The sequence below is a fragment of the Hypomesus nipponensis genome, chromosome 6 (genome assembly GCF_054491055.1).
Source record: "Hypomesus nipponensis isolate SF chromosome 6, ASM5449105v1, whole genome shotgun sequence".
In the NCBI taxonomy this organism is placed as follows: Eukaryota; Metazoa; Chordata; class Actinopteri; order Osmeriformes; family Osmeridae; genus Hypomesus; species Hypomesus nipponensis.
In genome coordinates, this window is record NC_140366.1 from 1,991,602 (window position 1) to 2,013,586 (window position 21,985).

The window sequence follows — 21,985 nt, forward strand, 5'->3', positions numbered from 1 at the left end:
GTTTTATCACTAACCCCACAAAATCTCTCACATATTTGTAACAGCAAGCCACCAAACCCTGTAGAAACTGAGCCCAGACAGACTTTTGAGTTTTACAGTTATATTTGGTCTTGTGCGTCCCAGTGGTCGAGTCTAGTATCCAGTAACTCATTGTTGTCAGACTGGACTATACTACTTCCTGGGAAATACTACACTTAGCAAGTCTTATTAGACTTGAGCGTATTTATCATGATGTCATATCCTTTTTCAGGTCCAGCCACAGGAATATGAAAGTAAAACCAAAACTGGACTGGTCAAAGGTCATGCCTATTCTATCACAGCTTTGGAGGAGGTAGGGAAATTACTGTGGGTCTTTTTTTTTAACAAACCACATGCTGTAATTAGGTGTGCTTGCCACACTCAACCTATATTCACAAGGCACAACCGATATTCTCTCTCATATATACTGTATTTATTATTTATTTCCCTAACCTAACTCGGCCCTCAGTTTTTTGGACTACATAGACAAAATGTTCATCTTGGTCATGATTGCGTTGCTTGTATTGGATTTTATGTTCCATTGCATGGTTGCATGGCAGCTAGCACAAGTACTGCTCAGTGAAGTTTGGCTAGCAACAGCAGCTAGGCTAGCTTGCTCGTAGCAAACAGGGTCAGCTTCTCAACGCAGGGCTCTAGACTGAGACCAAATTTGGCATTGTTACTGACAATGATCGCTTCCAGCAAACTTATTTTGAATTTCCCCCTAAATATATGTCAAGCTTATTTAGGTTTTGGGGGGCATATTTTCAGTTAGCAGATGGTACTGTTTGAATTGCGATTCAATCGGAAATACTGCCGGTGATCAATGTTACAATTGCTTGTTTCAAAGGGGGTTCTTAATGAATTAATGCAATATGAGTAGGCCAGTCGTTCTCAAAGTGTGGTCCGCGGACCACTAGTGGTCCGCCACTGCCCCCGTAGTGGTCTGCGACGGCCACAAATATATTATTGCGACATTTCTAACATACAACTCAGAAAGAAGAAAACAGTCAGTAGTCAGGCTGCCTCGGCGTGAGGTAACAGCCCCGGTGCATGTAAGTGGTATTGCATTTCCGATTTGCTACCCGACTTGTCTGGTCGTTTTTATTCTATTAACTCCAGTCAACCCATCTAAAACTATCTCCCTAATAATTTTTGTTCGATTCTCAAACCTGGCTCATATTACTAGCTTTTTCATAGAATAATTTTTCCAGATTTTTGCTGAGTTTGAAACCAATCCAAAATGGGTAAACTAGCACCCCATTTATTTGCTTACGTCAAGAAAAGTTGCTTGGAAACGTGCTCACGGATACGAACAATGAACGAGCACAAAAGGGAGCATCAACAAATCACTGATTTACCTGAGCTGAATGAGAACAAGGAGAAAGGATTTGTTAATCTACAGCTGCCTGCCTTTATTGTAGCATGTTTTACAAATGGTTGCACATACATGACGGTTGTTTGTAGAGTTAATTTCAGTTAAATGTTAGAACTTTGTCAGTTAACACCACAACGATGGCATTAACAATAATTCATGCTTTTTCATTAGTAATAGTAAACAACACTCATCATCATTATAATAGTAACAAAGATATAGGCTTAATTTAGCTTGCTTTGCAAAGCTAGAACAATGACGGAGACCAGATAATCAAGTTTACAGTTTATTTATCCGACACAATACATAAGCAGTTAAACTATAAATAGTTATCTAATATAGAACTGTTAAATCTAAATGTTAAATCTAAATGTTAAATCTACATTTTAAATCTAAATGTTAAATCGAAATGTTAAATATTTAGCTAAATATTTAGTTAAATAGAGGCACTCCGCATCGCAACAAAGCACTGGCACTGAAGTATATTCTGAACGTCGTCAAGGAAAATTTTGAATTATTGCAGTTTTTCAGGTTGTACCAATAGGACAGATCGAGAAAAACATTTGGTATAGTATCGACTTCCAAAAGTTATTAAAAACCAGGGAGAGGAATGCCAGAGATTATCTGAGTAAAGGAGGCGCTTGTGGTTGGCAAAGCTCAACCAAGATCTACGAGGGAAAAATTTGGACAACATCCGTAATTGTTCAGCACATTTCTTGTCAGGTATTGTGAAATATGTTTATTTCAGCGGCTCATAACAAATGTTTAATTGTAATGATACTATTTTTAATAGTAAATAGTAAAAACAATTTTTGCTTTTGTTTTTACTGTTCTTATTTTACTGTAAAGCTGACATTGACATAATATAATTCATATCAAACTATTGCATGTGTATGGGTTCGGCGAGAAAGGTAGTTAACAATATCGGGATATCCAACTGACGGCAGAATCCCCGGGTCATCACGAATCCAAGTAGAGGGAGCTAGGTTAACTGGTAGGGATCCTAATTTCTCAAAATATCGACCTTTTTCTTGTGGTCCAAGTCCTTCCCTATATGCCTTTGGATCTTGGACGCGTTTTGATGACCATTTTGGTCGTTTACACATGGCTACAGTTGTACCAAAGAGTATAGAATATACGTTCTTTGGTTGTACACTGGTGTCTCCAATATGGCCGCGCATCCGGGTTACCACCCAGAACGTGACGTCGGTGAAAACCCTCTTTATTTAGCTAAATATTTAGAAACAAGCCAATAGCTGAGCTCCTGGCAAGAGCGGTGCACACAGCCCCGCCCATACCTGGATCAGTGGGTGCAACGTGGGTGAAAGGACTCAAAGATGGCAAGTTCTTCCCAGCTAGGGGATATCGAACGTGTAGTTTTGGCAGGAGTGAGGACAACACTCCAAGGTACAGGTCCACCGGTGCCGTCCACATCATTAATGGTAAGTTGTTACGTTTTTTGTGAATATGTGACTAACTTTCCCAGATTGCTTAGTTAGTGCGATCGCTCATCACCAGGCCCAAACGTAATTCGCCAGTGCAGAATTCCGACGAAAACCCACGGAATATCAAATAGAATGCATTGGTCTGAGGTAGAATTTAACGCTAAATAAACTGGTCAACTCATGTCTCTATTCTTTCGAAATATTTAACCTGTCAAGAAAGCCCATTGCCACCAGTGTAGTTAAGTATGTGATAGCAATCGAAGGATGTCTGCCAACCATGCAACTGATCAGTAACATTCATGTTAGCCTAGCTACTGTAGCCAATATTAAAACGTTAGCCAAAAATGCGAGATTCAGCAAAGAATTGCCCATAACCTAGGTAGTGGGTGGCGGGGGTGGTACATTATGTGCATTGCAAAATGACATTGTAGTGTCTTGTATGTGTTAATTTGTTCAAGTTCATGTTCATTGTGGTGAATGTGTGCCTGCGTGCTGGTGTCCTTGCTCTGTCAGCAACGGAAGCTCATTTGGGGGTTGCTATGCACTATGGGGGTGACTGGCAGAGTAGCCGGGGGGCGGGGACACCTGAATAAGTTGATGGGCCCTATCTTGCACCCAGCGCAATTGACTTAGTCAACGACGCAAGTGTCATTCCTAGTTTGCACTCGACGCAAAGGCGACTTTTCCCTCCACAGACGCACATCGAAATGACTTTGCGCTCCCGTGGGCGGTTCAGCGAAAAAGGAGGTGTGTTCTGGTGCAAACGTTCCCTGGTGCTATCTTGCAGTTTCCGAAAAACAATTCCGTTACTGACCAGGAAAAACATGGTCTTAAGTCATTGGCGCATTATTCAGATGCTATTTTAAGGGGGCAAGCTTGGTCCGTGCGCACTGCTGGCGAGGCCAGGGTCTTCTTTCTGCAAAGCTACATTACATTGTTTTGATTTATGGCTGTTACATTTCTTCAATGATTATAAAAAGATTTTCATAAGAAATGTAAGTGAACTTTATTTGTAACAACTCTTGTTTCTTCTCCCATGCCCATCAGAATCAGAATTCGGTTTATTCGCCTTATGATACACAAATACGCGATTTACTGTGGCAGGAAGGTGAAAACAAGAAACATATACAGGTATAAATTAAGTACAAAAGTACATTAGTTAAACTAATTCTAGGAACAAAAAATTTTGAAAAAATATACTGAAAATACTACAAAAAATATAACAATTAAAAAAATACATAATATGTAAAAATAAGAATAATAATTTGAATGAGCAGCATGAGTGGGCAACTTAGTGCAATGAGAAAACTGCTCTGCCTTTCTCATACAATGTCACTTCTCTATCTTTTACGGCCCTGACGACAACATCGGTCTCCTCGGCTGTGAACCGCAGGCATGCGCCCGACAAATCCGCCGTTATAATAGCAATTCGCCATGGAACAAGCGCTGCTCTTAAAGGGAATGTGAGATGATGCTCTGATTGGTTTATTGCACGTTACGCCCAAACCACACCCATTAGTAATGTAGCTACTTCAAACCAACCTTTTTTAGATTTGCGCCAGACGCAAAGTCTTTTATCCCGCCGGCAAAATAACAACCAAGCTGAAGTCACGCCCACAAAGGTATTTGTGCTTTGCGTTTTGATACTTGCGTTTCAGATCGTCAGAATAGGGGGGGATGTGTTTCTGGTTGATGAGCTTTTTCGTGCTCGCGGTTTAGTAGCAGTGATTTACGTGCATGGATGTGAAGAAATAAAGTAATCATTCCAGAAAAACCTCTCTGCGTAGTGACTGAGATTGCTACAATTGGTGTCAGAAGTAAATTTTAAGTAAAGTGAGTGAACTCGGGAGACAAGTTCGTTATCGTTTATTTTTTGGTAGCTAATGATCAGTTTAGCTAGCGGCTACGTTTATTGTGGGGGACATGGCTTCACGTAAGGAGGACTTTTCTGGCGTGAAAGTTAAGGAAGAGGGAGACAGTGGTCCTGCCTGATGGTCTGAGGAGTTTCAAAGGATGGAACAGGCAAGATCTCAGATACGGGATTCGGCTGCGAGGATGGCTTCCGAGGCCGGCATGGCTGCAGGTGCAACTTCAAAGTCCCGCGCAGAGCATCCACAAAGAGGGGGAAGGGCGGACTGTGACTGTAACAATGTCAATCATGGCGGCGGCCGTAGTGCATGGTCCTCAGTGAAAACACCCAAGTACGGGGGTAAGTCAGATTAGGAGGCCTTCCATGCACAGTTTGAGTTGCTGGCTCACGCAGGGGAGTGGATGGAAAGAGAGAAAGCCCTGCAGCTTGCAATGTGCCTCACAGACGATGCATTAAAATGCCTTTTGTTGGTTAGCCCAGAGGACAGGCATGATTATGGGGCTTTGGTGGCTGCATTAAAGAGGCGCTTTGGACAATGTGCAGCCTTGCCTGCTCAAAAATGAGCTCAGCAACAGGTACAGACTCCCAGGGGAGCCCCTGCGGGCATTAGCAAATGACATTGAGAGCCTCACTCAGCGGGCATACGCACACATGCAACCTGATGTGCAGAGCGAGCTGGCAAGAGACCAGTTCGTCAGAGCTTTGTCTCCCACTGAGCTGCCTGTGCACGTGCAGCTGGAGCACCCTCAATCTCTGCAGGCTGCATTGGAGTTGGCAGTGGAGAGGGAGTTTGTGTGGGGTGCGCCAGCTGGAGGTAGCCACAGTGAGAGCATGCCCTTAACAAGAGTGGCAGTGGGCACCAACGCTGGCCTGGAAAAGTCAGCATGGGCATCTGAGCTGACGGAACTAATACAGGCTATGTCTATCCAGTCAACCCGTACCCCGCACACATCACCCAGGGTGTGTTGGGGTTGTGGCCAGCCTGGTCATTTCCTCAGGCAGTGCCTAAAAGCACCCAGGGGTCCGTGAAACGACACGGGGTCCGCATAGGGGAGGCTGTGCGGACCCCAGCCCCATCCTCTTTGTCGTCTGCTGGAAGGGCCCGAAAGCACGGATGGGGGAGTCACGGCCCACTCCCCCCAGAAGCAGACGACAACATCCCCACGGAGCCTGTGGTAGTGGTGGGGCGGACTTGTGTTGGGGACTTTTGTCACGTCCCATAGGGATGGAGATTTCAACTGATTTCACTATTCGAATAGTATCAGAAATTATTTTCGAATATCCGGATAATCTATTTTGTTAATGTGGTTCCGTTATGTAATTAGCCTGACGTGACGCAAAGCATACAGTAAACACATGAACCACCACACATTCTGGCAATAATTGGGACTGTTAAGCTATTAGATTAAATAAGGGTTGAATAAAGAAAACTAATGAAAGATCAATTTATTAACATGACAAAAAGACAATGAACTTGAAAAAAGGCTGTGTCTTTAGACGTAGGCTCTTAATTTGGCGGAGAAGCGATTAGCCTATTATTATGTGAAATAAAAAGTAGGCTACATTGGACTTAATTAAACACATTGGGTAGGCTATCCTCGATAAAATTGAAAGACATTGAAAGATATTAACTTGGAACCGGAATACTATAGGATACGGTGCGCCACCACACAATGCAAACATAAACAGCCGATTACGCTAGCTGTACATGGCTACTGGTAAGAAAATAAATAAGCCACAACTGCATTAGCCATACGCATTTTTATTCAGGAGAATTAGCATGTAAACATGCTCAGGGGAGAGGCGAGTACGGAGTCGACTTACGAGCAGGCCGGCGTAGAAAAGACTGCAGGACCTGAGGTTGCTGCGAGGCATTGCTTAGCCAGGACACTATGCTTCTTGTAGCGCCAAATGAAATGAAAGGAGACTCGCAGCAGAACATAGGCGTAGCCTACCTTTTTTGATGGTTTTCATCATTTTCAAACGTCACAACTATTAGAATTCACAACACGACGGTTTTTCAATAAAATGTTTTTTTAAATTAAACTACGCTCATAAGTATTCGAAAAAAGTATTCGAATACTAACTTACTTTAGGATATCCGGATATTCGATTAACCACGCCCATCCCTAACGTCCCAGTGACTGTAGAGGGGGTTCCCTGCTCTGCTCTGCTCTGCTCTGCTCTGGTGGACACGAGGTCCACAGTGACGCTGGTAAGACCTGATGTGGTGCCAGGCTGGACTCAGTTAGAGCCTACCACTGTGCAGCTGCGCACAGTCACGGGCGGGCTGGCACCCATGAAAGGCAGGGGAGAAATGACACTGACTGTGGGGGGAAAAGCTGTCCGCCACCCAGTGTGGGTGGCAAGCGTGCAGGACCCGTGCATACTAGGACTGGATTTCTTGAAGGCCACGGGCTGTCAGCTGGACCTGGGCAGAGACACGCTGAGGTTTCAGGACTGGCCTGTTATCGCGTTGTCGGCTGTGACATCACCAGTTGCTGCACCCATTACTTAGCCGGCACGAGAAGTTGGCACGGCAGAGCCGCAGGCCACACCCACGTTTCCCCAAAACCCCTCACTACATCAGGGTGCGTGTTCCCCTGACAGACCACCCCTCCACGCCCACAGCACTGTTCAGTCGCCTCTTTCTCAGCTGGAGACAGAGGTGACAGCAGCCAACTCCCCTGCTTGCAGTGCCAACCCTCAACAGCATGGGCTGCTCGTCTCCGGCCCTGCTGCCCCAGACAGAGGAGGAGACAACGCCTGCCATCACGAAAATCTGGATGGAGAACTGTAGTGACCTGGACTCACAACAGCAGGAGCTTTTGTGGCAGCTGTTAGTGGAGTTTAAAGACAGCTTTGCCCTGAGGGAGGATGACGTTGGGAGAACACAGCTGGTGGAGCATGAGATTGACACCGGGGACGCCCGCCCGATAAAGTGCCATCCCCGCCGGCTTCCACTGGCACGGCAAGAGGCGTGTGACAAAGCTGTCGGGAACATGCTGCAGGCAGGCATCATTGAGCCATCAGATAGCCCCTGGGCAGCTGCAGTGGTCATGGTCCCCAAAAGGAACGGTGAGTGGCGCCTCTGCTCTGACGACAGGCCACTGAATGGGGTAACTAAGAAAGATTCATATCCACTACCCCGTGTGAATGAGTCTCTGGACTTAGGCTCTGCCTGGTTTTCCTCCCAGGACCTTTGCTCTGGCTATTACCAGATGCCTCTCGCCCCATCTGCCCGACCAAAGACTGCCTTTTGCACTGGACGTGGGCAGTCTTAGGTCCTCAGTTTTGGATTGTGCAACGCCCCTGCTTCCTTTGCCAGACTGATGGATCAGGTGTTGACTGGCATCCCACACCAGGAGTGCCTGGTTTATCTGGACGACATCTTGGCACATGGACCCTCTTTCGATGCCGCCCTGTTGTCATTACGGCGCGTGCTGGAGAGGATCCGGGAAACAGGGCTGATACTCCACCAGGATAAGTGCCATTTTATGCAGCGGCAGGTGACTTTTCTGGGACACAGAGTGGGGCGGGAGGCAATTGGCACTGTGCAAGACAAAGTCCAGGCAGTGGCAGACTGGTCCATCCCGTCCACTCAAAGGGACTTGAAAAGTTTCTTGGGCCTCGCCTCATACTACCGGAGGTTTGTACAGGGTTTCTCGTGCATCGCTGCCCCTCTGTTCCAGTTGTTGCATAAAGACAGAGAGTTTATCTGGACAGATGCATGGCAGGGGGCGTTCGACGAGCTGCGCCGGGCCCTCAGCGATGCCCCTGTGCTGGCTCCAGCTGACCCCTCTCTCCCATTTATGTTGGACACTGATGCCAGTGGGGTGGGTGCTGGAGGAGTTCTGTCTCAGGAGGGTGCAGACGGGGAGAGGGTGGTGGCGTATTTCAGCCGGGTGTTCAACAAGGCTGAGAAGCGCTACTGCGTGACCCGGCGAGAACTCCTGGCAGTGGTGCTCTCCGTGCGCCATTTTAAATATTACCTGTGCGGTCTGCCCTTCACTGTGAGAACTGATCATTCAGCTCTCCAGTGGCTGATGTCATTCAGGGAGCCAGAAGGGCAGGACGCCAGGTGGTTGGAGGAGCTCCAGGCCTATAACTTTACAGTGGTGCACCGGGCAGGAGCTCAACACAGCAATGCAGATGCCCTCTCCCGTCGCCCGTGTGCTGCAGACGGGTGCCACCACTGTGAATGGAGGGAGAGTCGGGAGCATGAGCTGTGTGAGGAGGAGCAGCAACAGAAGGCAGTGCGGCAGGCTGAAGTGGTTGACTGCCGAGAGCTGCAGATGATGAGCGTGGGGGAATGGAGGCAACAGCGGGAACTCTACCCCGACCTACTCCCTGTGCATCAGTGGATGGAGTCACAGCAGACGCCGCCATGGGAAGAGGTGGCAAGACTCTCACAGGCCACCGAGGGACTGTGGTCAAAGTTCGACTCGCTGTGTCTGATCGACGGGTGCTACAGAGGGCGTGGAAAGAGCCTGCTACAGGGGAGGAGCGTTGGCAGCTTGTGGTCCCCAAGGGCCTGAGGACAACTGTACTGCACGGAGCCTCGGGGTCAGGCCACTTTGGTGTGACCAAAACGCTCCGCCGCCTCCGTCAAGGCTTCTATTGGGGCCACTTTCGGTGAGACGTAGGGGGAAACTTCTGCAGACGGTGCGACTTATGCACTGCACGGAAAGGCCCAACAGGTCGGTCACATGTCCCGCTGCAGCAGCATCTGGTGGGGGCCCCCATGGAGAGAGTGGCTGTAGATGTGATGGGCCCGCTTCCCCGCACAAACAAGGGTAATGTCTACATCCTCTCTGTTATTGACTATTTCACAAAGTGGCCAGAGTCTTATGCCCTCCCAAAACAGGAAGCAGAGACTGTGGAAGATGCCCTGCTGGGAGGCATACTCAGCTGGTTTGGGATGCCTGACACACTGCACAGCGACCAAGGGAGAAATTTTGAGTCCCAGGTGTTCGCTGCCATGTGCAGCCGCCTGGGCATACAGAAGACACGTACCACCCCGTTACAGCCTCAAAGTGACGGGCTCGTGGAGAGGCTTCACCGCACACTGGGTCAGCAGCAGGCCATACTGACATTGGAGCATCAGCGAGATTGGGATGAGCATCTGTCGCTGGTGCTCATGGCGTGCCGGTCTGCAGTCCAGGAGTCGACCACGTGTCCCCCAGCACTCCTCATGCTAGGGAGGGAGCTCCGCACACCAGCAGAGCTGGCTTTTGGGCGGCCTTCAGATACCCCTGTGGTTTTCCCCAGGCCCGGAATATGCTAGGAGGCTCCAGGACAGGCTTGAGTCTGCCCATGCGTTTGCCCGGGTACAGCAGGAAAGTGCTGGGGCAAGGCAAAAGCGCAATTATGACGTTCGGGCACGGGGTAAGCATTTCCAGGCTGGAGAGCTTGTTTGGGTTTACAGCCCTCAAAGAAAGAAGGGCCGGTGTCCAAAGCTCGACAGTCAGTGGGTGGGGCCCTGCAGGGTGTTGGAGCGGATAAGGGAGGTGGTGTATCGGGTGTAGCTACCGCCACGAGGACGGAAGGTTGCACTGCACAGAGACAGACTGGCAACCTATCAAGGCAATGCCTTACCCCAGGTTCCAGGTACCCCACGCACCCAACCCCTTGCACTACACACACACCGCATTCCCCACCGCCAGAGCCTGGTGGGGGTGACCCTAACTCTGTCCTTGTGGCCCCCGGGTCTCAACCCACTCCCCCTGCCCCCGGGTTAAGCCTGTTACCCCCCGCCTCATGTCCACAAAGGGCCAGGAGACTGCCCCATCGTTATGTAGACTTTGTTTGTTCCCTCGGGGACGAGGGACTTTGTAGTGGGGGGGGTAATGTAGTGTCTTGTATGTGTTGATTTGTTCAAGTTCATGTTCATTGTGATGAATGTGTGCCTGCGTGCTGGTGTCCTTGCTCTGTCCGCAATGGAAGCTCATGTGGGGGTTGCTATGCACTACGGGGGTGACTGGCAGAGTAGCCGGGGGTGTTTCTAGTTGATGAGCTTTTTTGTGCTCGCGGTTTAGTAGCAGTGATTTACGTGCATTGATGTGAAGAAATAAAGTGATCATTCCAGAAAAACCTCTCTGCGTAGTGACTGAGATCGCTACAATATCATCAAAATAGTATATTTCTTGTCTGTTTTTCCTATTTTTTAGGATGATACTGTCATTTCGAAAGAGGACATCGAGTGCTTGCTACGGCTCGGAACAACACTCTGAAGTAGCTTCGGTCCTGCGGATATCCAGACCGACACAAACTCATGCGGGAATATAACATAAGGCACACAACATTTTGTGACATTTCCGGTGAAGAATTGGATGCAACCATAAGTGACATCAAATCAGAGCATCCTCATGTAGGAGATGTTATGCTTAATGGACATTTACGTGCCAGAAACATTTTGGTGCAATTAGTTGTCCATTGCGCAATGTATGGTTACAGTAGAATGTTAATGTTTGTCCAGTGTTCCAACAACCGGGCTGAAACTGTTATGGACCTTACAGCCAATACAGCCATCAGTGAACTTGGCCGGCCACTTCATATCAGAACAGATCATGGAGGGGAGAATGTCCGTATTTGGCTCTGTACATAATCAATGAATCGAACGATTCAATCGGGACCTGAACAGAAACTGCCGTGATGTGTTTGCACCTACAGTGAGTCCAATATGTATTTGATCCCTTGCTGATTTTGCCGGTTTGCCCACTAATAAAGACATGATCAGTCTATAAATTTATGATAAAAGAAATTCCAGAAAATAACTTTAAAGAATATATTTTAATTAATTTGTATATCATTGAGGGAAATAAGTATTTGATCCCTCTGGCCAAACACACTCAATACTTAGTGGCAAAGCCTTTGTTTGCAAGCACAGCAGTGAGACGTTTTTTGTAGTTAACCACAAGTTTAGCACACACACCAGGTGGAATTTTGGCCCACTCTTCTTTGCAGATCCTCTCTAAATCATGAAGGTTGGTGGGCTGTCGCCTGGCCACTCTGACCTTCAGCTCCCTCCATAGATTTTCGATCGGATTGAGGTCCGGTGACTGGCTGGGCCATTCCATGACCTTGATGTGATGTTTCTTGAGCCAATCCTTTGTTGCCTTTGCTGTGTGCTTCGGGTCATTATCATGTTGGAAGACCCAACCACGGCCAATTTTCAGCTTCCTGGCAGAGGGGAGGAGGTTGTCCTTCAGGATTGTACGGTACATGGCTCCATCCATCTTCCCAGTGATGCGGTGAAGTGGCCCTGTACCCTTGGCGGAGAAACACCCCCAAAACATTATGCTTCCACCTCCATGCTTGACGGTGGGCACAGTGTTCTTGGGGTCATAAGCAGCATTTTTTTTCCTCCACACATGACGGGTAGAATTGAGGCCAAAAAGCTCAATTTTGGTCTCGTCCGACCACATAACTTTCTCCCAATAACTTGGTTCATCTTTCAGGTGATCATTGGCGTACTTAAGGCGCGCGTCCACATGTGCCTTTTTGAGAAGGGGTACCTTTCGGGCACTGCGGGATGTTAACCCATTGCTGCGCAAAGTGTTGCCTATTGTTTCCTTGCAAACTGTGGTCCCAGCTGCCTTCAGGTCATTTGCCAACTCCTGCCGAGTGGTTGCAGGATGATTTTTGACCGTTCTCAGAATCATTGCTACCCCACGAGGTGGAATCTTCTTAGGAGCACCGGACCGAGGTCTGTTGATGATCATGTTATGCTTTTTAAATTTTCTTACAATTGCACCAATGGTTGTTACCTTCAAATCCAACACCTTGCTAATCTTTTTGTACCCCATTCCAGCTTTGTGGAGATCAACAATCCTGACTCTGAGGTCCTGAGACAGCTCTTTGGTCTTCCCCATGGTGAACAGTTTGGAATCTGTCTGATTGTCTGATTCTGTGAACAGGTGTTTTTCACACGAGTGATTAGTGAGAACAGGTGGCTTCAGTTCAGGTAACAAGTCGATTGGGAGTGTCTACCTGGTCTGTAAAAGCCAGAACTCCTAATGAATACTAAGGGATCAAATACTTATTTCCCTCAATGAAATACAAATCAATTAATATATATTCCTTAGGTTCATTTTCTGGATATTTTTTTTGATATTCTGTCTCTCCATGTTTGAATACATATTATCATAAATTTATAGACTGATCATGTCTTTATTAGTGGGCAAACCGGCAAAATCAGCAAGGGATCAAATACATATTGGACTCACTGTATTTTCTACGAGCTAGAGTCAATGGAGGCTTTACACATGGACAATGAATCTGATTTATTTTCTCTCCATTATATGTACATTCCCTGGATAAATCGGACATTGGATGAGTTTAAAGCTGCATTTAATAATCATTCAATCTCCTCTGAAGCCAACAGAACCCCAGTTCAGATTTTCACACTACTGTTACTTAACAATCCTGAAAACTGCAACTGACGAAAGAACAGTGGACTCAGTATCAGCATCTCTTGCACATGACTCCTTTTGCCCACTTAACCACCAGGACTTGCAAGAATTGGTTGTTGCAGTAAACCCTCTTGAAAATTATGGAAACAAGGGGAAAACATTATATTGCAGAGTACAGGAATTTCTATTCCACAAAATTGTAAATGTAACTGTGTAACTAACTCTTGTTCCTCTACTAATGAATAATAAGAAGGCAACATTAACATATCAATAAGTAGTGGTTCTTTATTAAGCAGCTGGACTTCCAAGATTTGGTTAGACTACACTGCACTGAAAGTGGCTCCATTCATTAGAGCCACCAGAAAATGTAATCCGATTCATCATCATCTGCCAGATTCTTTCTGTTAGCAAAGATCTGAAGCTCATTTCAGCATGTGTGAGCAAGGGGAAGGTGTTTTGTGTCATCATGGACAAAACTCAGTTTTGGAGTAGGAACTAATCCAATTGCAGGAACTTTGCTGCTTCCCGTTGTAAAAGCTAGAATGTGTCCCGGATTTATTGTCAGGATGAACATGCTTTCTGCCTCAGTGTGGTTCCTGGCATTAAGACGTTCCCCAACCTCCTTCTCTACAAGGGTGGAAAAGGTAGAAAACATGCACAAAACAGAATTATCTCCACATATCTTTAAGTACATTTTGCCACAGATTATAGACAGTGAAATTATAGTATAGTTGTTATCCTCAACATAGGTAGGAATAAGGCAGAACACAGCATTAGGACAGTGTGTTTGTTCTGTGTCAAGTGATGGAGTTTGAAGCTTTTGAAACTGTAAGGACGCGTCTGGAATTAAAAAGGAGCCGGACTGCTTGTTTTGAGACTATGTATTGGAAATGTGTCTGTACTACAACTTGCTGACTTGTCTCTCTGATCCAGAAAACACTCAAATAATTTTACATGATGCCCCATAGTAGTAAGATTTTTTGTTGTTGTTGAATAAGCTTAATGCTTATTTCTTAGACAAACATTGTTCAGGAGGGCACCTACAACATCTGCTGTGACATTACCGGGTTGTTCAGGCATATCAAGAAGGACCCTCATGCCAGGATTTTCTTTCAGGAGTGGTAGAACCTGTTAAAACAAAAACATTTGTGTAAACATAATTCACAAAATTAATATTTCGAAGGTTATATAATATAAACTTCGATTTGGTATCTCCATGAGTCACAACTTTCCACTGCTTGCTCCAACTCATCATTGGTTGCTGCTTGATTAACCTTAAAGTGCATCACAAGAAAGATAAGACAGAGGCATTCATTGTCAAAAAATGTATCGTGCCAATTTCATACCTTCTTCAGAGCTTCTCTCAGTGCCATGTCAGCTACATCCTCGGGAGTGACATTCACATGGAAGATGTTTCCAGTCAGAAGGTAGTCCACTACAAGAGGAGAAAGGAGGGCTGGAGGTTCACTACCCTGGACTATGATGGTAGACATCATTTGTCCAACAGTCCGGTACACTGTTCTGCACATGTGAAATGTTCATTCTTAGAATGAAGCCATTTGGAGACTCTAGGAGAAAAGGACAAAACAATGGGCCTCATTCTCAAACATTTTCTTAAGTTTCGTTCTGAAATGTTTCTTACGGGCTTCGGAAAAACAATGTAAGAAAAACACATCCACCAAATTCATGAACGCTTGAAAATGTGTTCCTACGCAGCAAAAGTTTTCTGAGCTGTGCTCCCCGGGAAGAGTTTTCTTAGGGGAGTCAGATGGCTGAACGGTGAGGGAGTCGGGCTAGTAATCAGAAGGTTGCTGAATCGATTCCCCACCGTGCCAAATTACGTTGTGTCCTTGGGCAAGGCACTTCACCCTACTTGCCTTGGGGGGAATGTCCCTGTACTTACTGTAAGTCGCTCTGGATAAGAGCGTCAGCTAAATGTAAATGTAAATTGCAAGCGCGTCCTTGTGCTCCTTAATTTGTATACATACACACCCCCGACAGCTTCTTATAAGGGCACGCAACAGCAATGACGTGTGCAGTCAGAATCAACACAGGAAAGCTACAGGAACGCAAGTTATGTCCAAGCGAAAAGCAACCGGTGCACAGGTGTGCAACATCATACCAATAAAATGAGCAGTCAAATTTTCTCCACTGGATCTAACAGTGTGCACACTAAGCAAGGTTAATTATTATAATTATTTAAATCCGAGGATGTCTGCTATGGCAAGCCGTTTTATCATTTAACCAATGAATTCTTGATATCCAAAATTCGAATTCTTGATATCCAAAATTCGAATTCTTGATATCAATAAATACAATTCTAAGTTTTTTTAGTAAGTATGACAAGCCGTTTATCATTTAACCAATTAATTCTTGATATCCAAAATTCGAATTCTTGATATCCAAAATTCGAATTGTTGATATCCAAAATGCAATTCTTGATATAAAGAATTCAAATTTTGGATATCAAGAATTCATTGGTTAAATGATAAAACGGCTTGCCATAGAGTTGAACGCAATCACCAACGAGTTCTCATAACTTCATTAACACTTCAAACACAGAGAGTTTTCTTAAATGCGATTCCTCTGATCCTTGTGGTTTTTTAAGGAATCGCATTTGAGACAACTCTGGCCAATTTGCGACTGCTATTTCGAGTTCGGAAACAGTTCAGAACAAATCCCAGATGAGAAAACTTTCATGAATGCTAAATATTTTCCTAAATCCAATTCAGAAGAAATTCCTTCTTAAATTCTTCTTAACTGCGTTCAAGAATGAGGCCCAATATGCTTATATGTTTAAGACAAAAATAATAATTCAAGATTCCATAACCATAACCTGAATACCATTAACATACGACTGACATACGGTTTGCATTTTGTAGTGACAACCCTCTCACCGTGTGCATTTACAATTCCTGTTATTTCTTCTTTGCTCAAAGTTTTTGCAAACCTTAAATGGGTCATAGTGGTTACCAACACACATGATAGCCAAACTGACCTTGTCTCACTTTAAATTGTGGAACACTAGAAGATAAATATGAGCTATGCAAGTATACCTTGAATCCTGTAAGGACTGCACAGACTCTTCTAAAAGACTGCGTCTGATGGCCTCGTCAATGGCTTCATCTTCTTCAACATCAATAGGACTAGATAGTACACAGAGGAAGATAAAAGATACAGTCCCCTACAAAATCTACCATCCTAAAATGTAAATTAAATGTTACATGGGAAAGGTTTAATACATGAAATCTGCAAAGTGAATTGTAGCTTCCGTTTGCCCTGGCTGTCCTTGCAATTCCGTCCCATTGTTAGATGGAGCACTGGTGTCAACAGCCTCTTGCCTTTTACAGGACACTGCATTTCTCAGACTCACTATATGAAGAAAATCGGATTAGCAATTATTCTCAAGGGGCTGTTATTTACAGTGATTTTCACACACATCAGGGGTTTAAGTGTTGTTGTTTTTTAACCACCTCTCCTTTGTTGTACAGCGGGGCTTTCAAAATCGCTGTCATCCGAGAGTTCCACGCACACATTCTGCACAAAAGAAAGGTGTAAAACAGGCAACTTGAACGTTTGAAGGATGTAGATTGTTTGTGTCTATTCCAATATGTAATGATGGTATTCAATGACACAAATATGTGTTCTAGAAAGAGTGGTCTGGAGTCGCAGAGGTCCAGTTGTATTAGAACCAATTTAAAACCCAGGGGTTTAATTTCTGCATTTGTACTGAATACATTACACATCACAGATTCTCTGATTATAAATACAAGTTCTGGTCGGAAAGGTTTCAAAAAAACTCTGTTTGGCTAGGAATTATAACAAATGTTGATCACGCATTTGTTAACCACCAAACTTGGAATTCATCTAAACAGACACATCTCTCAGCATTAATACTCAAACTATACCCTCTGGAATCCCCTTAAGATCTCAAGTAACGGGACTCTTTTAACCCCCACCTTTCTCTATCTCTCCCCTTGATTTCTTTACTTCTTGGTCAAAGAAAAAACCACACCTCAGGCCTCTCTATTTTTATTTAGCACAATCTGACTCCACACAAATATTATTTGTTTAGCGACTCTTAACTATTTTGAGGGACACTTAACCTCAAGCACTAACTATTTTGAGGGACACTTAACCTCAAGCACTAACTATTTTTAGGGACACTTAACCTCAAGCATTGACTCTTTTGACTTATAAAACGGTTGATTTCCCACTACTGATGGTTTGACTAGGTACGATGAAACATAGTAATCGTCTAAATTTGGTTCTCAGTTCCGAATAGCAGTACTTTGAATTAACAGGTGTCTGCTTACCTCGTTAGGCGCGCCTGACGATTATGTCTGCCTCCTCGTACCGGTGTATGGGTCTCTCTCCCGATTTGTCGGTCGGGCCGGAACCCTCTGGACTCCCTCTTTTCAGCATCGGGGTCACCATTTGAAGGATGTAGATTGTTTGTGTCTATTCCAATATGTAATGATGGTATTCAGTGACACAAATATGTGTTCAAGAAAGAGTGGTCTGGAGTCACAGAGGTCCGATAATATCAGCTTTAATGCAGCAGTTGGAAATCAACAAGTACAGAGCTCTGGGGCTGTCTACGTTTCCCTACCCGCAACAGAGTTTGGGCTGGTTCACGAAGTCCAACTGGCTATCTGTCCCTGCACCAGCATATATTATACAGTGCAATTGAAACAGAAATATCAAAAAAAGGTTGAGCTTGTTCTCTCGTGTATCAGGGAATTGTTCTTCCTTACGCATCCCACCTGCTCGGGCTCTCTCTCAGCCTGCATTCAAGGTTGCTTCTGAAATGGAGAGATAACAACACAAAATACAGCCTGTTTCCCACACCCTGTGTGAGACACAATGTTTTAAGCCTGAGCACACTTCTAAGTTCATAAGACATACATTTAATAAGCACAATACATAATTTTAATACATCCATCCTTTATAAAGTCTTATGAGCATTGTTCCCATTGCTATATAGTGCACAGTGCCTGTGATGCATTTGGTGATTAAGTTGCCACAAATATTAATAACTGGGTTTATAGATAGTGCCATGCCCGTGATACAGCTAATGATTATAGTTCTAGAATTGTATTGTAATGTATTATAAATTCTTTACGTTACAAAGGGAAATATTTACAGTATTACACATCTAACTTTAGCGGATTGAACAATTACATATTTTGGGAGTGGGGAATGTACCACATCTACCGTAGCTACAGTAAACAAAGGGCTGTGGTGGAATAAGAGGTGTGGGTTGATTCAGCGATTGGGTGCAGTTTTACTCATCACTGGATCAGCAGTTTGAGTGGATAGTGGGTTCAAGAGTTGATGCTTTTGTGTCCTATGGAAATTGGCATCCTTGGTTTTATATGATTATGATTTTTTTCTTTGTTTAATGACCGGGCAACGACTTGTCTCTTTGAGTTTGAATGTACCACACTTGTGCAAGTTAGGCCGTGTTCACACTCGACTTATTTTTTCAGAAAAAGATATAACATGCTCACCTGTGCTGGACCCTCCATTCCTGCCATGATGCACAGACAATTGCTTGAACAGACAGAGGCAACCTCTTTACCACCCCAAGGGAAGTTGGAGGTGACCCTTGGTTTCATCAATGTTTTACACCCCTTGATGGTGCTCAAAAATTGAAATGGGAATGACTGGTGCTCTGATAACCCAAACGCTCCTCTAAATATAACCGTTATTTCATTTCTCAGTTGGTCTTCAGACCATTCTGTGGAAAATGACATTTTTCCAACAAAGCCAGCTCGAGCTAACTTGGTCCGATTTTCTCCTCTGGGTATAATGAAGACCGATTACTCTGGTGAAAAAGGCACTTCCTTTGTGTATGTTTTGACGTTCCTTTGGTTCAAGTGTCCTGGGGGGTATTCCAGGTAGCGGGTTTAACAAACTCTGAGATTAACCCTGAACTCTGAGTTGAGTTACTCTAACATGGGAAACTCTGAAAATTAGGTTCCAGAAAAGCTGATATGAATTTGTTAACTCAACTCTGAGTATGGCAACTCTGAGTTCAGCGCGTGCATGAATACTAAAAAAGCCAACATCTATGGAGCTCCGATACTAGGATTCACTATGGCAACCGACGACAAAAAACGTCATATTTCACCACACTTTAGATATAAGTTTTATTTCGTGTTCATGCATCAATCTGAGCACATATTCCGGAAAAAAGCAACACGGCTGTATAGCCTTAAGCTACAATTGGCGTGGGAGACAATTGCTGCTGAGTCGATGCATTACTATTTGAATGCAATAGCCAGTCCGTACATTGAACATTTAACCCCACTGTCCGTTAATATTACAGGAGAAAAAGTGGTGGACTTAATAAAATAGCATGTTTAATGTTATATTACATATAAAAACATACTACGAACAGGTAATGCATATGTTGCTTATAGGCTACGCTTGTGATTGTAGCCTCAACGTCACCATGGTTTTAATCATATTTGACATGATACAAAGTTTAAATATCAATTGGTGGCTATTTCAACTTCTAGTAGCAGTTTCCCTCAACAGAATGCTTTTTATCAAAGGATGATGATGATGATTAAGATGACGAAGAGACAATAATGACTGCTGCCGCAGAAATGGATGCAGAGAATTACTATGTATGGTAGCTACTGGTAGTTCTCTCTCCATGTACTTTTATTTACACGCTTTTTTTGTATTGGTCAGTTACACTGACATTATGAGAATATTGAATATAAAAACGATTTGCACATTCTGACAACAAGGCATGCTGTATACAGTGAGATGTTCATTTAATGGCAGGTGAATTTTCATGTGGAACAGTGAAATGTAGCTAATGTAATCTCATGTTACAAGTAAATTAGTTGTACAAACTGCACCTCGTGAATAAAGTGCCAAAAACTGACCAAGAGATGGTGTAGGCCTACTTAGGGTAGAAGAATAAAGGCTAATCTCGAAAAAGATTTACTGGAACACCAGTTACGAGAGGATGCATGGTCACAGGTGATGTTAATTGTAGGAACAATAACCTACATTAATATTAATTGTTGAATTTATATTTTGACCAAGAGATGTTGTACATAGGGCAGAAGAATAAAGGCTGATCTTGTAAGGCTCTCCACCTGCCCCCAGCTCTCTTATGGTAAAATATGGAGTTACTGGATGGAGTCTCAACTTGATGGCTCTCACATCTTTGTAACTTACTGTAGCATTGCTAGACATGTTGATAAATAAGCGTCAAGATTCTGGTGTGATTGTAGTTGTTCTTGGGTATAAACGGAATTGTGAAGCATTGTTCTGTGGATTCTTGATCTCCTGAGACCTTCTCCTCAGCTCTGGCTTGTCCTAGGCCTACTCCTTCTTCCTCACCTCATGCGTTCTATCTCTGGATTACAATAATCATGGTAGAGTAGGCATAAGAGTTAACTTCATTGATTGCATTCATTTGCAATATGATAAAATGATTATATTATTTAACCTTAATTTGACCATTCCTGCTCTGATTTAACCCAAAGAGTCAAATAACTGTAATTCCATTGGTATTGGCATTATTTGGTTAATGTTAATACACTGTTCAGTTTCCCATCTTCCTTCAAACCATAGGGGAATTCGTTTCGGTTGTTTGGCCAATATATTGACCCCCAACAATGTTGAAATAGATTTGCTGAAACAACAGTTACAGGACGGTAGCCTACATCATGTCAATTGTAGGAATTATATGAATCGTGTAAATTGTAGGAACGATAGCCAATAGAAATAAGCTACTCATTGTTAGATTTCTATTTGTAGGCAATAAAGAAGACCAAATACAATTTCAATTATTTGTATTTATTTCAGTGCCAAAAGGCATTTGGTCAATTCTGAGTGCAAATCCACGGCGAGAAACACTATCGATGAAGACCCAGGGGCTGAGAATGTTGCTAAAATAAATTACAGATCGTGACAGGAAACGGTAACGTTAACTTAGGTATTCATCAGGGAATTACAGTACATCAAACCGCAATCTTAAAATCGTCTCCCGGCGTATAACTAAGCGAATTAAATGTTGTTCGAGATCGCTCGGCTGAACCAGGGAATGATATGCCGTGTCTGCCAACGCTATCAGGCTAAGAAAGTGGGAGGGGATCGGTAGAAACCAGAGTAAGGCATGGAAAACCTGCTAGCGAGTAGGTTAGTTTCAAGGAGTAAGTTACCATGGAAACTTACCAAAAGGTTTCGTTACCTCTCTTTCTGGAACGTGGAACTCTGAGTATGCCTCTTTTCAGGGTTAAACAACTCAAAGTTTTCACTAAACCCGCTACTTGGAATACCCCCCTGAACGAGCCCCATTACATCGAGGGAATGATGGCAGAGAAACCTATTAAAAACAAGGAGAACAAAATATCATGACACATGTTACAAAGTGAAGCTGTAAAGAACTGTATGCAGGCCTCTAGGCTGATAATTAGTGTTGGAGGTACTCATGTTATTTTGCCATGCACAGGATGCAAGTGTAATTTGGTAAATTATTTATCTAACTGTAATACACCAAAATGTGCCCAGCCCACATGGGCTTATAAGACACACCAAACATAACAATTTGTCATATAGAACCTATTTTAGTCTCTGGATGGATTTCCTTTTTTGAGCTACATTACTCATTTCACTCAGGGTAACAAACATTTTTTAGCTTTATAACACAACTAAACTTACTGATCTCAGTGATGTGACCGTGGTGGCAGAGTTGGAAGTGCCTGTCGGCACCACTGGTGTGGAGACTTGAAACAAGAGCCCACATGTTAAATGTCAGATATGGCAATAAAGCCCCTTCAAGGTCTAGGGGGGTGAAGTCTATCTGGTACTATGTTAACTTTATGGCCTCTAA

The 21,985-nt window shown here is 44.1% G+C and overlaps 1 protein-coding gene across 1 annotated transcript in view; it reads left to right on the forward strand.

Annotated features, from left to right (window-relative positions):
* The window catches only part of LOC146286374 (calpain-3-like), a 53,497-nt gene that overhangs the window by 26,555 nt on the left and 4,957 nt on the right, over positions 1-21,985 (forward strand). Inside the window, exon 6 of the mRNA XM_084699275.1 lies at positions 251-331. Coding sequence (XP_084555401.1) covers positions 251-331 — 81 coding nt within the window. The remainder of the gene's footprint in view (positions 1-250; positions 332-21,985) is intronic.